The sequence below is a fragment of the Eleutherodactylus coqui genome, chromosome 2, assembly GCF_035609145.1.
Source record: "Eleutherodactylus coqui strain aEleCoq1 chromosome 2, aEleCoq1.hap1, whole genome shotgun sequence".
In the NCBI taxonomy this organism is placed as follows: domain Eukaryota; kingdom Metazoa; phylum Chordata; class Amphibia; order Anura; family Eleutherodactylidae; genus Eleutherodactylus; species Eleutherodactylus coqui.
Window position 1 is genome coordinate 332,507,676 of NC_089838.1, and position 16,656 is coordinate 332,524,331.

At 48.3% G+C, this 16,656-nt stretch overlaps 1 protein-coding gene across 1 annotated transcript in view; it reads left to right on the forward strand.

The window, feature by feature from the left end:
- Positions 1-222: 222 nt before the first annotated feature.
- Positions 223-16,656, forward strand: part of LOC136610914 (uncharacterized) — a 33,663-nt gene continuing 17,229 nt past the window's right edge. The window contains exons 1-3 of the mRNA XM_066590106.1: positions 223-283; positions 12,583-12,621; positions 16,434-16,552. Coding sequence (XP_066446203.1) covers positions 12,612-12,621; positions 16,434-16,552 — 129 coding nt within the window. The 5' untranslated portion in view covers positions 223-283; positions 12,583-12,611. The remainder of the gene's footprint in view (positions 284-12,582; positions 12,622-16,433; positions 16,553-16,656) is intronic.

A 16,656-nucleotide genomic window follows, 5' to 3' on the forward strand; every position in this document is an offset into this window, starting at 1 on the left:
CTACTGCACTCCCTGGAGGGGGTCTGCTTCATTAAGGCTCTTCTCTGAGATGATATAATATATCTCTGTGATGAAGCTTCTGCTGCTGGGGAGTATCCGACACTTTGTTACAAGCCCTGTGACTAGAGGGTTACAGATAAACAATAAGAGATAGAGGAGGGAGTGCTGGGCAGGAAATGGTGGTGTGACGGGTGCCATGTGTGCAGAGAGGCCAGAGGAGTAACTCCCAGAGACCTCACAGCAGTCAGAGCAGAGGAGCAACTGCTGCTTTCAGCATCTGCAGGTATTTATGTGACCTGAGTCATAGACTGGATACGAAGCAGCACGTACTGAGTGCAAATACATATAGAGGGGGGAAGTGGTACTGTGCAGTGTGTATACACAGGGATTATATACACAGGAGAGGTGGTAGCGTTATATATATATATATATATATATATATATATATATATATATATATATATACATACAGGACAGGGGAAGTGGTATTGTGTGGTTTGTGTGTATACAAGTGAGCCTGGATACAGAGGAGGCTTAAGGCCCATTTAGACACAACGATTATCGAGCAAAATATACTCAAAAGCCATCTTTTGAGCGATAATCTTTTGTGTGACAGCCGGGCGCTCCCAGCGGGGAACAGCTGGATGCAGAGAACAAGCGGCCCCCAGCTTGGCTTCCCAGAAATGTTTAACATTTTTTGTGGCAGACGTTTGTCTCAAGATTGGGTTGTTTCATACTGAGAAAATAATGTTATTCGTCATGGAATCACTTCCTACACAGGTGGTGTTAGGTTTGCCATGGCTGAAGTTGCACAACCCAGTGGTGGACTGGGTAAAAGGAGACTTGGTCCAGTGGAACCCTTCTTGTAGACAGAACTTCATGTCAGTCAATGTCTCTGCGGTACACACTGAGGAGTTACCTGAGTAGATCAAGGATTTTCCTGACGCTTTTTCCAAGGAGAGAGCGGACAAGTTATCACCTCATAGCGGGGGGGGGGGGGGGGGGGGGATTGCACTATTGACCTCATTCCAGGTTGCAAGCGTATATCACAGACAGTTTGAGAAAGGGACACATACGCCCATCTAATTCGCCAGTAGCTGCCAGCTTCTTTTTTGTTAAGAAGAAGGATGGGGGTCTGTGACCATGTCTGGATTTTAGGGAACTCAATAAGATCAATAAGCGCAATCCTTATCCATTACCGCTCATTCCAGATTTGTTTAGCCAGTTAATGGGTGGCCGCTGGTTTTCCAAGCTGGACTTGCGGGGGGCATACAACTTAATACGGGTAAGAGAGGGGGATGAGTGGAAGACAGCGTTCAATACTCCCAAGGGGCATTTTGAAAATCTTGTGTTGCATTTCGGTTTGATCAGTGCCCCCGCAATATTTCAGGCTTTCATAAATGAGGTTCTCCAGAAGTTCATCGGACAGTTTGTGTTGGTTTATTTGGATGACATCCTTATTTTTTCCTCTGATTATGATTGTCATATTGTGCATGTTCGACAGGTGTTGCAAGCTCTCCGTGAAAATGACCTAATTGTCAAGAGAGAGAAGTGTACTTTCCCAGTACAGGAGATTTCTTTTCTAGGGCATATTATAACCCCAGAGGGATTTAAGATGGACCCGAGTAAGGTCCGAGCTGTTCTGGACTGGGTCCAACCTAAGAATTTGAAGGCTCTTCAGAGATTCTTGAGGTTCACGAATTATCACTCTGCAAGTTCATATGCGGGTTTTTGGAGAGGGTCAAACCTTTTACCGATATGACAAAAAAAGGTTTTTTTTACTCATGAATGGTCTCCTAAAGCAATTCTTGCATTTGAGACTTTGAAGAGGTGTATTGCATCAACTCCCAACTGGACTCGGCCAAGCCTTTTGTTGTTGAGGTGGATGCTTCAGAGGTCTGGGTGGGGGCTGCTCTGTCTCAGAGCACTGGCGAAATAAGGAATTTTTGTCCTTGTGCATTTTTTTCACTAAAATTTACCTCTACGGAACAGAACTAAGACGTTGGGGACAGAGAGTTGTTAGCCATTAAGTGTGCATTTGATGAGTGGCTACATCTCTTGGAAGGAGCCCAACATAAGGTGACAGCTATCACCGATCACAAAAATTTGTTTATTTGGAATCAGCAAAAAGACTTAACCCTAGCCAGGCTCGATGGTCATTGTTTTTTGCTTGGTTTGATTTTGTGGTCACATACCGACCTGGCAGTCGTAATGTCCGGGCTGATGCTCTCTCTAGGAGTTTTGTTTGTCGTCTCAGATGAACCCCCTGCACCCATCCTGTCAGAGGGGGTGGTGGTGTCCGCAGTGTCCCTCGATCTTGCGGAGCAGATCCATAAGGCACAAGATTTGGCGCCGGCTGGCTTGCCTAAAGATAAACTGTTTGTTCTACTTCATTTGAGGTTTCAGATACTTTCGGAGATGCATAGCTCTGTTCTGGCAGGTTATCCTGGCATCAATAATACTCACACTTTTTGGTGGCCGTCGTTAAGACGTGATATCTTTTGTTTTGTGTCGGCTTGCGAGGTTTGTGCTAGAGCCAAATCACCTAGGCATCTCCCTGCCGGGAAATTGTTGCCTCTACCAGTGCCGGAGAGACCCTGGACTAATATGTTTATGGATTTTATCACAGACTTGCCGTCCTCCGAGAGAAACACTGTTATATGGGTGGTGGTTGATCGTTTCAGTGAAATGTGTCATTTTGTGGCTCTGATTGGCTTACCTAATGCTAAGAAGTTGGCTAAACTGTTAATTGCTCATGTTGTTAGGTTACATGGGGTACCATCTAACATAGTCTCTGATAAAGGGGTACAGTTTGTATCTGGGTTCTGGCGTTTTGTGTGCCGCCAGTTAGGCATACAACTATCCTTCTCATCTGCTTACCATCCTGAGACAAATGGCCAGACGGAGAGGTGTAACCAGAGTCCCAAATAAGGATCGCTGGTCTGGTTACTTGCCTCTTGCAGAGTTTGCTCTGAACAACAGATCGTTAGCGTCTACAGGCATATTTACGTTCTTTTGCAATTATGGTTTCCATCCGTGTTTTGGTTCTTTTTCTAAATTCACGTCGAAGGTACCACAAGAGAATGAATTTTCGTCCAACCTCAAAGCAGTTTGGGAGGAGGTGCAGCGAAATATCAAAAGATCGGTCAGAAGCTACAAGAGGGTGGTGGATAACAATAAATCCGAGGGGATTAGCTTTCAGGTAGATGACTTGGTCTAGTTGTCCACAAGGAACATCAAGCTTAAACAACCATCTTTTAGGCTGGGACCATGGTTATTGGTCCTTTTAAGATTACTGAGAGCATTAACCCGGTGTCTTTCAGATTGGAGATTCCCAGATCACTAAAAATAACTGATGTATTCCATAAGTCATTACTTAAGAAGGTGGTGAATCCCGGACTGGTGTTGTCGCCTCGTCCTTCAGTGTTGGTTGACGGGAATCTGCAGTTCGAGGTCAGCCATGTTATTGACTCTCATCGAGTCAGCAACTCGCTGCAGTATCTGGTGTATTGGCAGACGTATCGTCCTGAAGAGAGCATGTGGGTTCCAGCGGCTGAGGTCAACGCAGAACGTTTGGTCAAGAATCTCCACAAATAAAATCCTGGTAAACCAGGGCCTAAGGGTCCAGAGGCCCCTCCTCAGAGGAGGGGTACTGTCGCGGCTTGTCGGTCATGACAACATCATGGCATGGTGGCGTTTACACAGGCTATGACCAGGTGCCTGGTCAAGCAGGCTTAGGGTTAATGCATCATGTGCAGTATCGGCCATTGCTGTCTGCCTTGATGCATAACTGCATGTTGGATTAGCCATGCCTGACAGTAAGGTGGAGGTGTGGTTCTCTATTTACTCTGCCATGGTTCCAGGTGTTGAATAGCTATTGATTCACTGCCCTCCTGGTGATTGTTGCTGCTTATTTTTGTACACAGTGGAGTACTTGGAGTTGGAGCTTTACTGTGCCGGGTGTTCTGTAACGGCAGATAAGTAGCTGCTGGGTCTTTTCCTGTTGTTTAGTTGTTTGTCTTTTCTGTTATGTTGCGTATCGGTGCGTCTCTCCAGGGGTTCTTATACGTACATTCAGGCCCCAGAAAAAAGACCATTGGGCCGCCTTTTATCAAGGCGATGTCCCTGCTTTAGGTAGGTCCCTGACACCCTTCCAGCTAGTTATGGCCAGGCCTCCTTTCTTCCCTGGAGTTGGTGCCACCGTCTCGCATTTCAGTGTTAACGGTTTTTCTACCAGTTGTATGTTCCCTGTCACCGTGCGGTGTGGTGAACTTTGGTGTCGCACGGTCCGTACTATTGTGGTTGTCACCGCCCTGTGTCCGTGCTGAGCTTGTGCTCGGTCTCTGCACAGATGTGACAGGTGGCATGTGTGAGAGCGGCCTTCTACATTGCTGGTCCAACTGCGTGTTCATTCAGATGACCCTCCAAGCCCCTCCAAGCCCAGAACATGCCCCCCCCCCAAAGTTAGCACCCTATTAATCCGCACAGTGTACGCGATGACAAAAAAAATGTCAAAAAAGCTAATTTTGTCTATCTTGCGAGAGAGTGGGGACAGTATAGGTAGAGAGTACAGGCAGCTTCTATGAAGGATCAGACTGAGGGGCAGTCTAGTGCAAATTAGGGAAACAATAGGGAGAACTTTTTAAAAGAGAGACAGGGAAAATGCATTGTCATATCTGTGCCCAAGATTTCATTTCTAATACCAGTGGGGGTTCTTTCCTCCTCATGGCTTGGTTTTAGCTGTAATATGCATTGTGACCTGTGAGACCTTATATAGACAGGGGAGGGGGGCTTTTAATAATAACAATCTTTATTTGTATAGCGCCAACATATTCCGCAGCTCTTACATAGACAGGGGGAAAACAGAAAGACAAAAGTACAAAAATTACAGAACCACAGTTACATAGTAATCAGCTGATGGAAACAATAGGGGTGCGGGTCCTGCTCCAACGAGCTTACATACTACAAGTAATGGGGTGATACAGAAGGTAAAGGGCTGGAGATGTGCACGGTATGGCGAGATAGAGAGTGAGGGATGCTATACACATAGACAATGGTCAGACATTTAGACGTGTGATGGCAAAATCGGTGTGACTGCAAGGGCAGTTGATGGTGGCTGGCAAGGATTGGAGTCAGTAGGTCAGGGAGTATGTTATCAGGTGGCGTACAGAGGGGTTTGTGTAGGAAATGCGGTATGCCTCCCTGAAGAGGTGCGTTTTTAGAGCACGCCTGAAGTTTTGAGTCCTAGATTGACCGGGTATCCTTTGGTAGTGCGTTCCAGAGGACTGGTGCTGCTCTGGAGAAGTGTTGGAGGCAGAAATGAGAAGTTCAAATTAGAGGGGCGCGCAGTCTAGTTTCATTAGCAGAGCGCAGGCTGGGTGATGGATTAAGATGAGAGAGGCAATATAGGGTGGTGCTGCGCTGTGGAGGGCTTTGTGGATGAAGGTAGTGAGTTTAAATTGAATTCTGTATTTGACGGGCAGCCAGTGCAGTGACCAGCACAGGGCAGAGGCATCTGAGTAGCGGCTGGATAGGAAGATGAGCCTGGCTACTACATTCAGGAGGGATTGGAGAGGGTAGAGTCTGGTGCGGGGGAGGCCGATCAGCAACGAGTTGCAATAATTGAGCCGAGAGTGGATAAGGGCAGCAATAAGCGTTTTTAGCATGTCTGCAGTGAGAAAAGAGCAGATTCTTGCGATATTCTTGAGGTGCAGCTGACATGTTTGTGCCAGAGATTGGATGTAGGGGGTAAAAGAGAAATCGGAGTAAAATATGACCCCAAGGCAGCGGGCATGTTGTCTAGGAGTTATGGTGGTGCCACACCCTGGGATGGAAATGTCAGGATGAGGTCAGTTAGTTGGTGGTGGAAATACCAGTAGGTCAGTTTTTAAGAGGTTTAGTTTCAGGTAGAGAGAGGACATAGTGTTAGAGACACTAGGACAGACAGTCGGTGATGTTTTGGAGGAAAGGCGCAGAGATGTCACAGGAAGAGGTATATAGCTGAGTGTCGTCAGCGTAGAGGTATTGGATGCCACAACTCCTGATGGTCTGTCCAATAGGGGCTGTAAAGATGGAGAAAAGGAGAGGGCCGAGAACTGAGCCTGGTGGACCCCAACAGCAAGGGGAACAGGAGGGGAGGTGGAGCCAGCAAAGGAGACGCTGAATGAGCGGTCAGATAGGTAGGAGAAGAACCATGCCAATCATCTGAATTTCCCACTGGTGACAGGTGAAGTGTCATACCAAGGGGATTCAATACTTATGACAATGCAAAATGGTAGTTTTTAATTTTTTTTAAATGCTTTCTAACCTCCAGTTATCACTTCGTCATTATGGAGTCTTGAGTGCAGGATGATGGGAAAAACCATTTTTTTAAATTTGCACAAGGCCACAACAACAAAACAAAATGTAAAAAAAAATGGAAAAGGTCTTAAACTTTATCCATCCATCTATCTATCTACAAGAGAAGTTTAACTGTACAGTCAGTAATGCCTATTGTGAGGTACTAGGGGGCGTGATAGTGGATAGTCGCTACGTCGCCCCTAGGTTCCGTTATTATGCCTAGTGGGGCTGGAGGAAGTCCATGTTCCGCTGTTAGAGACATGAAATTCCAGGAGTGCAATGTAATCTCCAGCAAGTAGTTGCTGGAGATGGTTTCTTTAAAAATCTTTGGGCCTGGATTTTTGGAATGGATGGCAGGTTGGTAGTGGGGCCATGCATTCCATTTCCTTCACTCCAGGGTAAGTGCAAGGTTAATTAGCACAGGTGCTGAGGGTGGGCCAGGAAGTGTTGCATATAAATAGCAGCGTACACTGACACAGGGGGAGACTGGATAGCTGCTGGACCCTGGCAGCCTGATATACCTGCTGGAGGTAAAAGCCCTGCTGTGTGGTGCACCTGCTGAACGTGAACTGTACAGGCAGGGCCTGCCTATTATCCTAATGCTGGACTGTTGTTTTCTTGCCTGAAATTAAAGCTGGATTTGTTTTCATATTCTGGACTGAAATAAACGCAGGCCACGCCTGTACTTGGACTTTAAATACTTGTCTCCATCTCTGACTGCCCCAAACCCGCACTCTACCGAACTGTCTTCCCACATATGGTGGCAAATGCAGGCAGATGTTGTGGCCTCTTTTCTGTCGGGAGAGCCCCAAAAGACCTATTACGACCTAAGTGAATTGGACTCCCTTAACTATGCCAAACTGAAGGCCGAAATCTTGGCACGACTGGGAGTGACCATACAAGTTCGTGCAGGCCGGGTACATGCCTGGAGGTACTCGGAGAGCCTACCACCGCGGTCCCAAATGCATGACTTAATACACCTTGTCTCCAAGTGGCTTCAGCCAGAGAACTGCACTCCTGCTCAAATGGTAGAGAGGATCGTTTTGGATATCTTCCACCATTCCTTGCCACCTGTGGTGCAGCGTTGGGTGGGACAGGCTGGGCTGACTGACGCCAACCACCTCGTGAATCTGGTTGAGAGGTACTGTGCCACGGAGGAACTGTTACAAGCATCTATCAGATGGGGTTGCGACAGAGAGGCTAAGGGATCCAGTCGAGTTGGTAAGACTATGCCATGTTCTACTCCCAGTGGGCCTATGTGGAAGAAGGGAGGGAGCTCAGGGGGTGAGCCAGTGGTTGGCCCACATCAGGGCGCTCGAGAGTGGGACCCCGGACACCTATAGTGCTGGCGGTGCCACGAATGGGGTCATGCTGCGGCACACTGCCCCCTAGGCTCCGAGCCCATGGACTGCAGCACCGGGTGGAGGGTCTCCCTATATGCATGCCCCGTGCTAGCCACATAAAACCTCTCCAGGAATGAGCCGCAGGTATGTTCGGTGAACATTGGGGACTTTCTGGTACAGACTTTGCTGGACTCTGGAAGCCTTTTGACACTAGTACATGGTTTGTTGGTTAACTCAACGTCTTACAATGGAGGCCGAGTGGGTGTATTGTGCATCCACGGGGACACTCGGGAATACCCTACCGTATAAATAGCCCCCCCCCTGCGGCACAGCTACCCACGAGGTAGGAGTGGTTAAGCCCCTAATGCATGAGGCTATTATCGGAAGGGACTTTCCACTGTTCTGGGCCATGTGGAGGAAAAGGACTTTGGACAATAAGAATGTTGCTAATAATGTTGTGTGTCAGGAGGTAAGCCCTGAGCTGTATGACGCAGATACTGCCGTGCCCGCAGTAGGGGTGACCACAAGTGACGGTGTCTGTGGTCCACTAGCTATACTGGTTGGTGACACTGAAAGCCCGGCAGAAGTTCCTTAAGGTTCCAGAACTTAAGGTGTTGCGTGAAAATTTTGGGTCTGCTCAGTTGAAAGACCCAACATTGATCCGGGCCCGTGAGGCTGTAAAAAAAAATAAACGGTGTACCTCAAACTCCAGGTGGGAGTGAGGCCTACCCTTATATGGCTGTTAACAATGATATGTTGTACAGAGTGGATAAGGTGCACGGGGAAGAACTGGAATAGCTGGTGGTACCCCAACCATATCGCCGGGTAGTTCTCAACCTGGCTCATAAACATGTGCTGGGAGGTCATCTGGGGAGTGAAAAAACCCGCGAACGAGTGTTGCAAAGGTTCTATTGGCCCGGGGTGCATGAGGAGGTTAAGGGGTATTGCGCCTCATGTCCTATATGTCAATTAACTGCCCCTAAATCTCATTTCAGGAGTCCGTTGGTGCCCTTACCCGTTATCGAGGTACCATTTGACCGGATTGCCATGGATTTAGACGGTCCAGTAGTGAAGTCCGCTAGGGGACATCAGTATATACTGGTCATCCTAGAGTATGCCACGCGGTATCTGGAGGCAATCCCTCTGAGAAACACCACCTCCAAATTCATTGCCCAATAGCTGTTCCAGATGTTCTCCCTCACCGGTATTCCCAAGAGATCCTTACCGATCAGGGGACTCCGTTTATGTCAAAACTAATAGAGAGATGTGCAAACTTCTAAAGATTAAACAACTGCGTACCTCAGTATATTACCCGCAAACTGACAGCCTGGTCGAAAGGTTTAATAAAACTTTGAAGAGTATGTTAAAAAGGGTGGTCAGCCAAGATGGAAAGTATTGGGATTGTTTGCTGCCAGCCTTGATGTTCGCAATACGTGAGGTTCCCCCTCCACAGGTTTTTCTCCGTTTGAACTGCTGTATGGTAGACACCAACGCGGTCTCCTCGACCTCACCAAAGAAACTTGGGAAAGTGAACACACCCCCTACAAAAGTGTTGTAGAACATATTTCAGTGATGCAGGACAGGTTAGCAGCTGTCATGCCCATCGTGAAGGAACATTTGGAACACGCACAGGAGTCGAGTCTATAACAGGTCGGCCAAAGTCAGAACCTTTTGCCCGGGAGATAGGGTGTTAGTTTTGGTGCCTACAGTAGAGAGCAAGTTCTTAGCCAAATAGCTGGGGCCCTATGAGGTGCTTGAGCGCATAGGAGAAGTCAACTATAAAGTGTACCAACCTGGCAAGAGGAGGCCGGAGCAGGTATACCATGTGAATTTGCTTAAACCCTGGAAAGAACAAGAGTCTCTGGCAGCTGTGAATGCGCCGAGCAGCCAGGTTTTTGTGAAGTCCATGGACAAAGATCCTGAAGTGGCCATCTCAGGGTCCCTATCTAGGGTGCAAAAACAGGAGGCAAAGGAGTTTGTGTTTAGAAACACGGATGCATTTTCGGAACTACCGGGACGTACGCCAGTGATCAAACATGACATCGTGACGGAACCTTACGTACGGGTCCGGGTGAAACCCTACAGAATTCTTGAAGCTCGTAGATAGGCTATATCAGAGGAAGTAAAAAAGATGTTGGACCTTGGGGTCATTGAAGTGTCAAAAAGTGATTGGTCTAGTCCCATTGTCCTGATTCCTAAGCCTGATGGCACCTTGAGGTTTTGCATTACTTCAGGAAGTTGAATGAAGTCTCAAAGTTTGACTCCTACCCGATGCCACTAGATAAACTAATAGAAAGGCTAGGACATGCTAGGTTCTTCTCTACCTTGGACCTGACTAACGGGTATTGGCAGGTTCCACTTACCGACGAGGCCAAAGAAATGACTGCTCTTGCTACTCCCGAGGGACTCTTCCAGTATGTCTGCCTACCTTTTGGGTTACATGGGGCATCGGCTACTTTCCAAAGAATGATGGATATCATCCTGAAGGCTCACCATTGGTATGCCTCCGCCTAGCTGGATGACATCATTATATTTAATGATGACTGGGGGCGTCACTTGGCAAAAGTACAGGCAGTAGTTGATTCCCTCAGGGATGCAGGGTTAACGGCAAACCTCAAGAGTGTACGTTGGGGTACATAATAGGAAGAGGAGTTATTAAAGGGATTGTCCTGCGCCGAAACAGGTTGGAATCGGCACGTGACGGGGCGGAGCTACATGGAGCTACACGGAGCCCCATTGAGAAGATAAAAAGACCCGGACTGCGCAAGCGCGTCTAATTTGGCCATTCGACCATTTTAGACGGCGAAAATTAGACGGCAACCATGGAGACGAGGACACCAGCAACGGAGCAGGTAAGTGAAAAACTTTTTATAACTTCTGTATGGCTCATAATTAATGCACAATGTACATTACAAAGTGCATTATTATGGCCATACAGAAGTGTATGGACCCACTTGCTGCCGCGGGACAACCCCTTTAAGCCCCAAATTAATAAAGTAGACGCCATCCAAAACTGGCCCCAATCATTGACCAAGAAACAGGTGAAAGCGTTTCTAGGGATTGTAGGCTACTACCGCAGGTTCATCCCTAGCTTCGCCACCATAGCAGCGCCCTTGACAGAGCTAACAAAGGGAAGAAGTTCCACCATGATCAAGTGGAATGACGAGGCTGAGCAGGCATTTCGGAAGTTAAAGTCAGCCCTGTGTAGAGAGCCAGTCTTAATTACTCCCGACTTCAGCAAAACATTCATAGTACAAACAGATGCTTCTGATGTAGGTGTGGGGGCTGTCCTTTCCCAAGTGGTTAGAGGCGAGGACCACCCAGTCACCTATCTTAGTAGGAAACTTACCAGCGCAGAGAGAGATTATAGCATCGTGGAACGAGAGTGTCTGGCGATAAAGTGGGCTTTAGAGTCCCTACGGTATTATTTGCTATGATGACATTTCAGATTGGTGACAGACCACTTCCCTCTCACCTGGATGAGTCAGGCCAAAGAGCGAAACACTTGGGTGACTAGGTGGTTCCTTACTTTACAAAACTTTAAATTTGTTGTAGAGCACAGGGCGGGGAAGTTGCAAGGCAATGCTGATGCGTTATCCCGAACTCACTGCTTGGTTAGTTAAAAATGTTTGCCCCTACAGGTTCAAGCAGAGGGGGAGGGTATGTGAGATACCGAGTGGTGTGATAGTGGATGGTCGCTACTTTGCACCTAGGTTCCTTTATTATGCCTAGTGGGGCTGGAGGAAGTCCATGTCCCGCTGTTAGAGACATGAAATTCCAGGAGTGCAATGTAATCTCCAGAAAGTAGTTGCTGGAGATGGTTTCTTTAAAAGTCTTTGGGTCTGGATTTTTGGAATGGATAGCAGGTTGGTAGTGGGGCCATCCATTCCATTTCCTTCACTCCGGGGTAAGTGCAAGGTTAATCAGCACAGGTGCTGAGGTGTATATAAATAACAGTGTGCACTGACACAGGGAGAGTCTGGATGGCTGCTGGACCCTGGCAGCCTGCGATACCTGCTGGAGGTAAAAGCCCTGCTGTGTGGTGCACCTGCTGAGCGTGACCTGTACACGCAGGGACTGCCTATTATCCTAATGTTGGACTGTTGTTTTCTTGCCTGAAGCTAAGGCTGGATTTGTTTTGATTTTCTGGACTGACATAAACGCAGGTCACGCCTGCACTTGGACTTTAAAGGGATTGTCCCGCGGCAGCAAGTGGGTCTATACACTTCTGTATGGCCATATTAATGCACTTTGTAATGTACATTGTGCATTAATTATGAGCCATACAGAAGTTATCAAAAGTTATTCACTTACCTGTTCCGTTGCTAGCGTCCTCGTCTCCATGGTTGCCGTCTAATTTTCGCCGTCTAATGGCCAAATTAGACGCGCTTGCGCAGTCCGGGTCTTCTTATCTTCTCAATGGGGCTCCGTGTAGCTCCGTGTAGCTCCGCCCCGTCACGTGCCGATTCCAGCCAATCAGGAGGCTGGAATCGGCAATGGACCGCACAGAAGCCCTGCGGTCCACGGAGGGAGAAGATGCCGGCGGCCATCTTCACCGGGTAAGTAAGAAGTCACTGGAGCGCGGGGATTCAGGTAAGCGCTGTCCGGTGTTCTTTTTTAACCCCTGCATCAGGGTTGTCTCGCGCCGAACGGGGGGGTGGGGGGTGGGTTGAAAAAAAAACAAAAAACGTTTCGGCGCGGGACAACCCCTTTAAATACTTGTCTCCATCTCTGACTGCCACAAACCCGCACTCTACTGAGCTGTCTTCCCACACTAGAATAGAAATAGAAATTCAGACATATAGTCACCATGTAGATATGAGGCACCACTGTGGGACTACTGATAGTCAGTGTATCTGATAGCATTAATTTATCTTGATGTTTCTGCTTCTTACTGCAGATAAATCCCCACCCTGCCATCCACCAGACATGTCTTCCGGTAAGATTACGATGAAGTAAATTCAGTACATTTCTGAACTGCTTATATTTGACCGGACGCCTAAATTCTATAATCTTGTTACAAAAAATATTAAAGGGGTTTTATTGCTATTTATCAGATGTCCTCAGATCACTGGGAACCTCACTGATGGGACCTTAATGATAACAAAAATGCCCCATCTTCCTCACCGCACCCCTGTCTCCTCAGTGAGGAGTAGCTTGAATGGCTTATCGGGCCCAGAGATTGTGAATGGAGCAGTAGCGTGCACTCTCAACCACTGCTCAACGAAACCTGTCCTCAATGCATGGGGTGTAGTGAGGAGGACCGGGGGACATGGCAGGACAAACCTACCTCAATACATAGATAAAATACTAAAACCAAGCTGATAACAGAAATATAGTAGCAGAACTAAGCGATTGTGTTGCAGTGTGCCAATGGGCTGACAGCAGAACCATGGAACATCAGAGACAGAGCCAGGAAGAGTGCTAGCTTAATAAGACACTGAAACATGGAGAAAGAAGATCATCTGGTTAGGAAGACTTAGGCCGAATGCCCACGGACAGATTATCGCTGCGGAATTCATGGTCAGGCACCCGCCGTGAATTCCGCAGCAGTGTCCGTCCATAGACATGCTGTGGTAAACAATTCTCCCCTGCCCACGAGCGGAAATCAACTGTGATTTTCTGCTCGCGGGGTAGAATTGCAGCATGTTCTATTCTGTGCGGAAAATCACGCGGTCAGTGGAAGCCATCAGTCACACTATACTACCGCAGTGAGAACTGCAGAAGTACAACGAGAATACCCGTCATAGCCCAGCGCCAGCATGTCATGTGCTGCACTATCCATGAGCGCCGGCTTGCAGGGAAAGACACTCGCAGTGCAGAGTTGAGTATAGGGCAGTGATGGCGAACCTTTTAGAGACCTAGTGCCCAAACTGCAACCCAAAACCCACTTATTTATCGCAAAGTGCCAACACATCAGAGGGCGGGGCTTATCCCGATGTACGATTTTACCCCCATTGTTCTACAAAGGACAGGGCTGCTTCAAAATAGCCAGGGTGCAGATTTTGACTGTTTTTTGGATGCAGAAATACTGCAGAACGTCCTCAGCGAAAATTTCTGTGGAAAATTCTGCAGCATTTCCGCATCCAAAAAGCAGTCAAAGGGCGCCCACCCACTGGCGTTTTTTTTCACTGCGAAATTTGCAGGTTTTTTTTCTGCAGGGGGTCTATGGGACTTGTAATGTAAAAATCGCGATCGCGCAAAATCGTGATTTACCGCGATATCGCGATTTTGCGCGATCGCGATTTTAGCTTTGCATGTCCCATAGCCCAAAGACCCCTGCAGAAAAAAAAAACGCTGCGAATTTCGCAGTAAAAAAACGCTAGTGGGTGGGCACCCAAAATCTGCACGTTGTCTATTTTAAAACAGCCTTGCCATCCTACAGCTGCCCCAGTGAAATAGCGACACCCCACAGTGACCCCCAGTAGTAACAGTGACATCCCATTGCAGCCCGCAGTAATAGTGACACCCCACAGCAGCCCCCAGTAATAGTGACATCCCACAGTGGCCCCAGTATAATAGTGACATCCCATAGCGGCCCCCAATAGTAATAGTGACACCCCACAGCGGACCCCAGTAGCAGTGACATCCCATAGTGGCCCCCAGTAGTAATAGTGACACCCCACAGCGGCCCGCAGTAATAGTGACACCCCACAGCGGCCCGCAGTAATAGTGACACCCCACAGCGGCCCGCAGTAATAGTGACACCCGACAGCAGCCCCCAGTAATAGTGACATCCTACAGCGGCCCCTAGTAATAGTGACAACCCACAGCGGCCTGCAGTAATAGTGACATCCCATAGTGGCCCGCAGTAATAGTGACACCCACAGCAGTCGCCAGTAAAAGTGACATCTCACAGCAGCCCCTCCCCTCCCTCACTCACAGTTTTGGGCCTCTGCCGCTGCAGCTCCCAGGGTCGGCGCTGTCCTCTGTTCCGGCGCTCCCAGCCTCGCCGCTTTCCTGTATGCTGGGGCTGCTGGGCAGGCTCTGCACTGCCTGTGCTTCCGCTCGCAGCCTCGGGCCCGCTGCTCTCAGCCTTGCGGCAGTCCTCCGCCCCAAGCCAATCAGAAGCTGTGGGTGTGAATCAGTTGGGTGACAGGTGTATTGTATCGCCACCCCTTACTTCCGGTGGCGACATAATACACTAGGAGACGTCGGGGGAGCAGAATCCCAGCTGCACACTGATGTCACAGTGTGCACCGGGATCAGTGCTACTAGCAGCGCAGCTGAGTGAATGCCTGCAGGGAAGCTGCGGCTCCTGCCGGTATTCACAAGTGGTGAGCAGCCGATGGTGGTACGTGCCAGTAGGGAAGGCTCTGTGTGCCACCTCTGGCACGCATGCCATAGGTTCACCACCACTGGTATAGGGTCTCTGGGGGGCACCAGGTCTTATTCCGCTGGGCATGAGGTCATAAGCAGGGTAATTGTCCCCAGCCTACATCCACCTGGTGCCTCTGCTACAAGCTAGTGGCCGGGGCCCTGTGCAACTACACAGCTTGCATGTAACTAAGGCCAGCCATGAATTTGTTTTTCAATGAAGACTATTTGCAGAGTTCTTTTTCTCAATTTTTGATGCATTGGAGCACAAAAATGGGGCTAGCAGTGCAAAGGTTTGCATAACTTATAAGCTCTAGCATCCTAGAAAGATGTGAGGCCTGAATAACATTGTTAAGGTTAGCATCTGGAACCTGTGGTTCTACAGATTTCCTTGTGCACAGCTTCACAGGTAGGGGTTAATTTGAGCTGGCTCGTTGTGGTATTTTCCAGCAACCAATCCCCCTGGTCTGCAGCAGATAAAGAGCAGCAAACTCTTGGGAGAGATTGCTGGTAATTTTAGTGCCTTATGTATCACTGTTTATCCCACTCAGAGCTGGTGTTTGCATGCTTGTTTGAAGTGTCTCTCCTCCCCTGAAGACAGTCTGGACACCTGCTGTCCCTCTCCTCCTTGCTTTCCAGGATGCGTTCATTGTATAGTGTGTGGTATGGTGACCACACAGGTGCAGGCAACCTGCAGGTTTCTCCCTATCCCTGGGCAGGTGTGGCTCCCCGACGTCTGATGTCCTATGTGTGTGTCAGATGGGTTATGCCTGACACTGCTTCCTATGTCAGCACGGTGACTTACTCTCCCTATTCCCTGGAGTGAGGACGCTTGGACTAGCTATGGTTTGCCATTGGTATTCATGTGAGATCTGGGTGGGATCCGTGTTGTTTGCACTACCTGCTGTACGTTGGTCTGAACAGTGACTTGCGTTATCAGTCTGTGCAAGTGGCCAGACGTGTGTGTGTACAGTCCTGTTCTATGTGGTATGTGTTAAACTGCATGTTGATGTGAACCGTGACTTGTGTTGTATGTCTGTGCAAGTGGCCAGACATGTGCTTTATGTGCAGTCCTGTTCTGTGTACAGTGTGTGTGAATAGTGCCGTTTCCATGTGTGTTTAGTGCATCTCTCCAGCTCCCTGATCAGGGATAGTCATTTCTGTAGAAGACAGTGGGCCGCCTCTCTCGAGACGATGACTCCACTTTTAGGCAGGGGTGCCCCTCTTTCCCTGTTCAGTTAGAGACCATTATCCATTCTTCCTCCTGGAGAAATGCAATTGGTCCGTGCAAGTACTCTATGTGTGTGTTTGCGGTTTTAAATGGACACTTTTGCATCTTTTCTGAGGAGTGGCGCTTTAGTGCGCCAAGCAGATGTAACAAACACTTTCCATTTATCTAAACGTGATGGTAAACTGTTTTCTCATGTTCGGTAGATTCCACTCCCATCCAACATCAACCTCAAAGGCGAGATCAAGCAACCTCAGATAATGTAACACTGGAAGGCATCAAATTAACAGAAGTGGTACCTTCAGAGCTTCAGCGTCTGGTGGATGTAAGTTGTGTTTAATTAAAGAAACAGCAGATAGAAAAAAAAGACAGGAATCACAAAAGTAAGACTATGAATGCGGATGTTCTCTGTGGTCAGGTGCTCTCAAA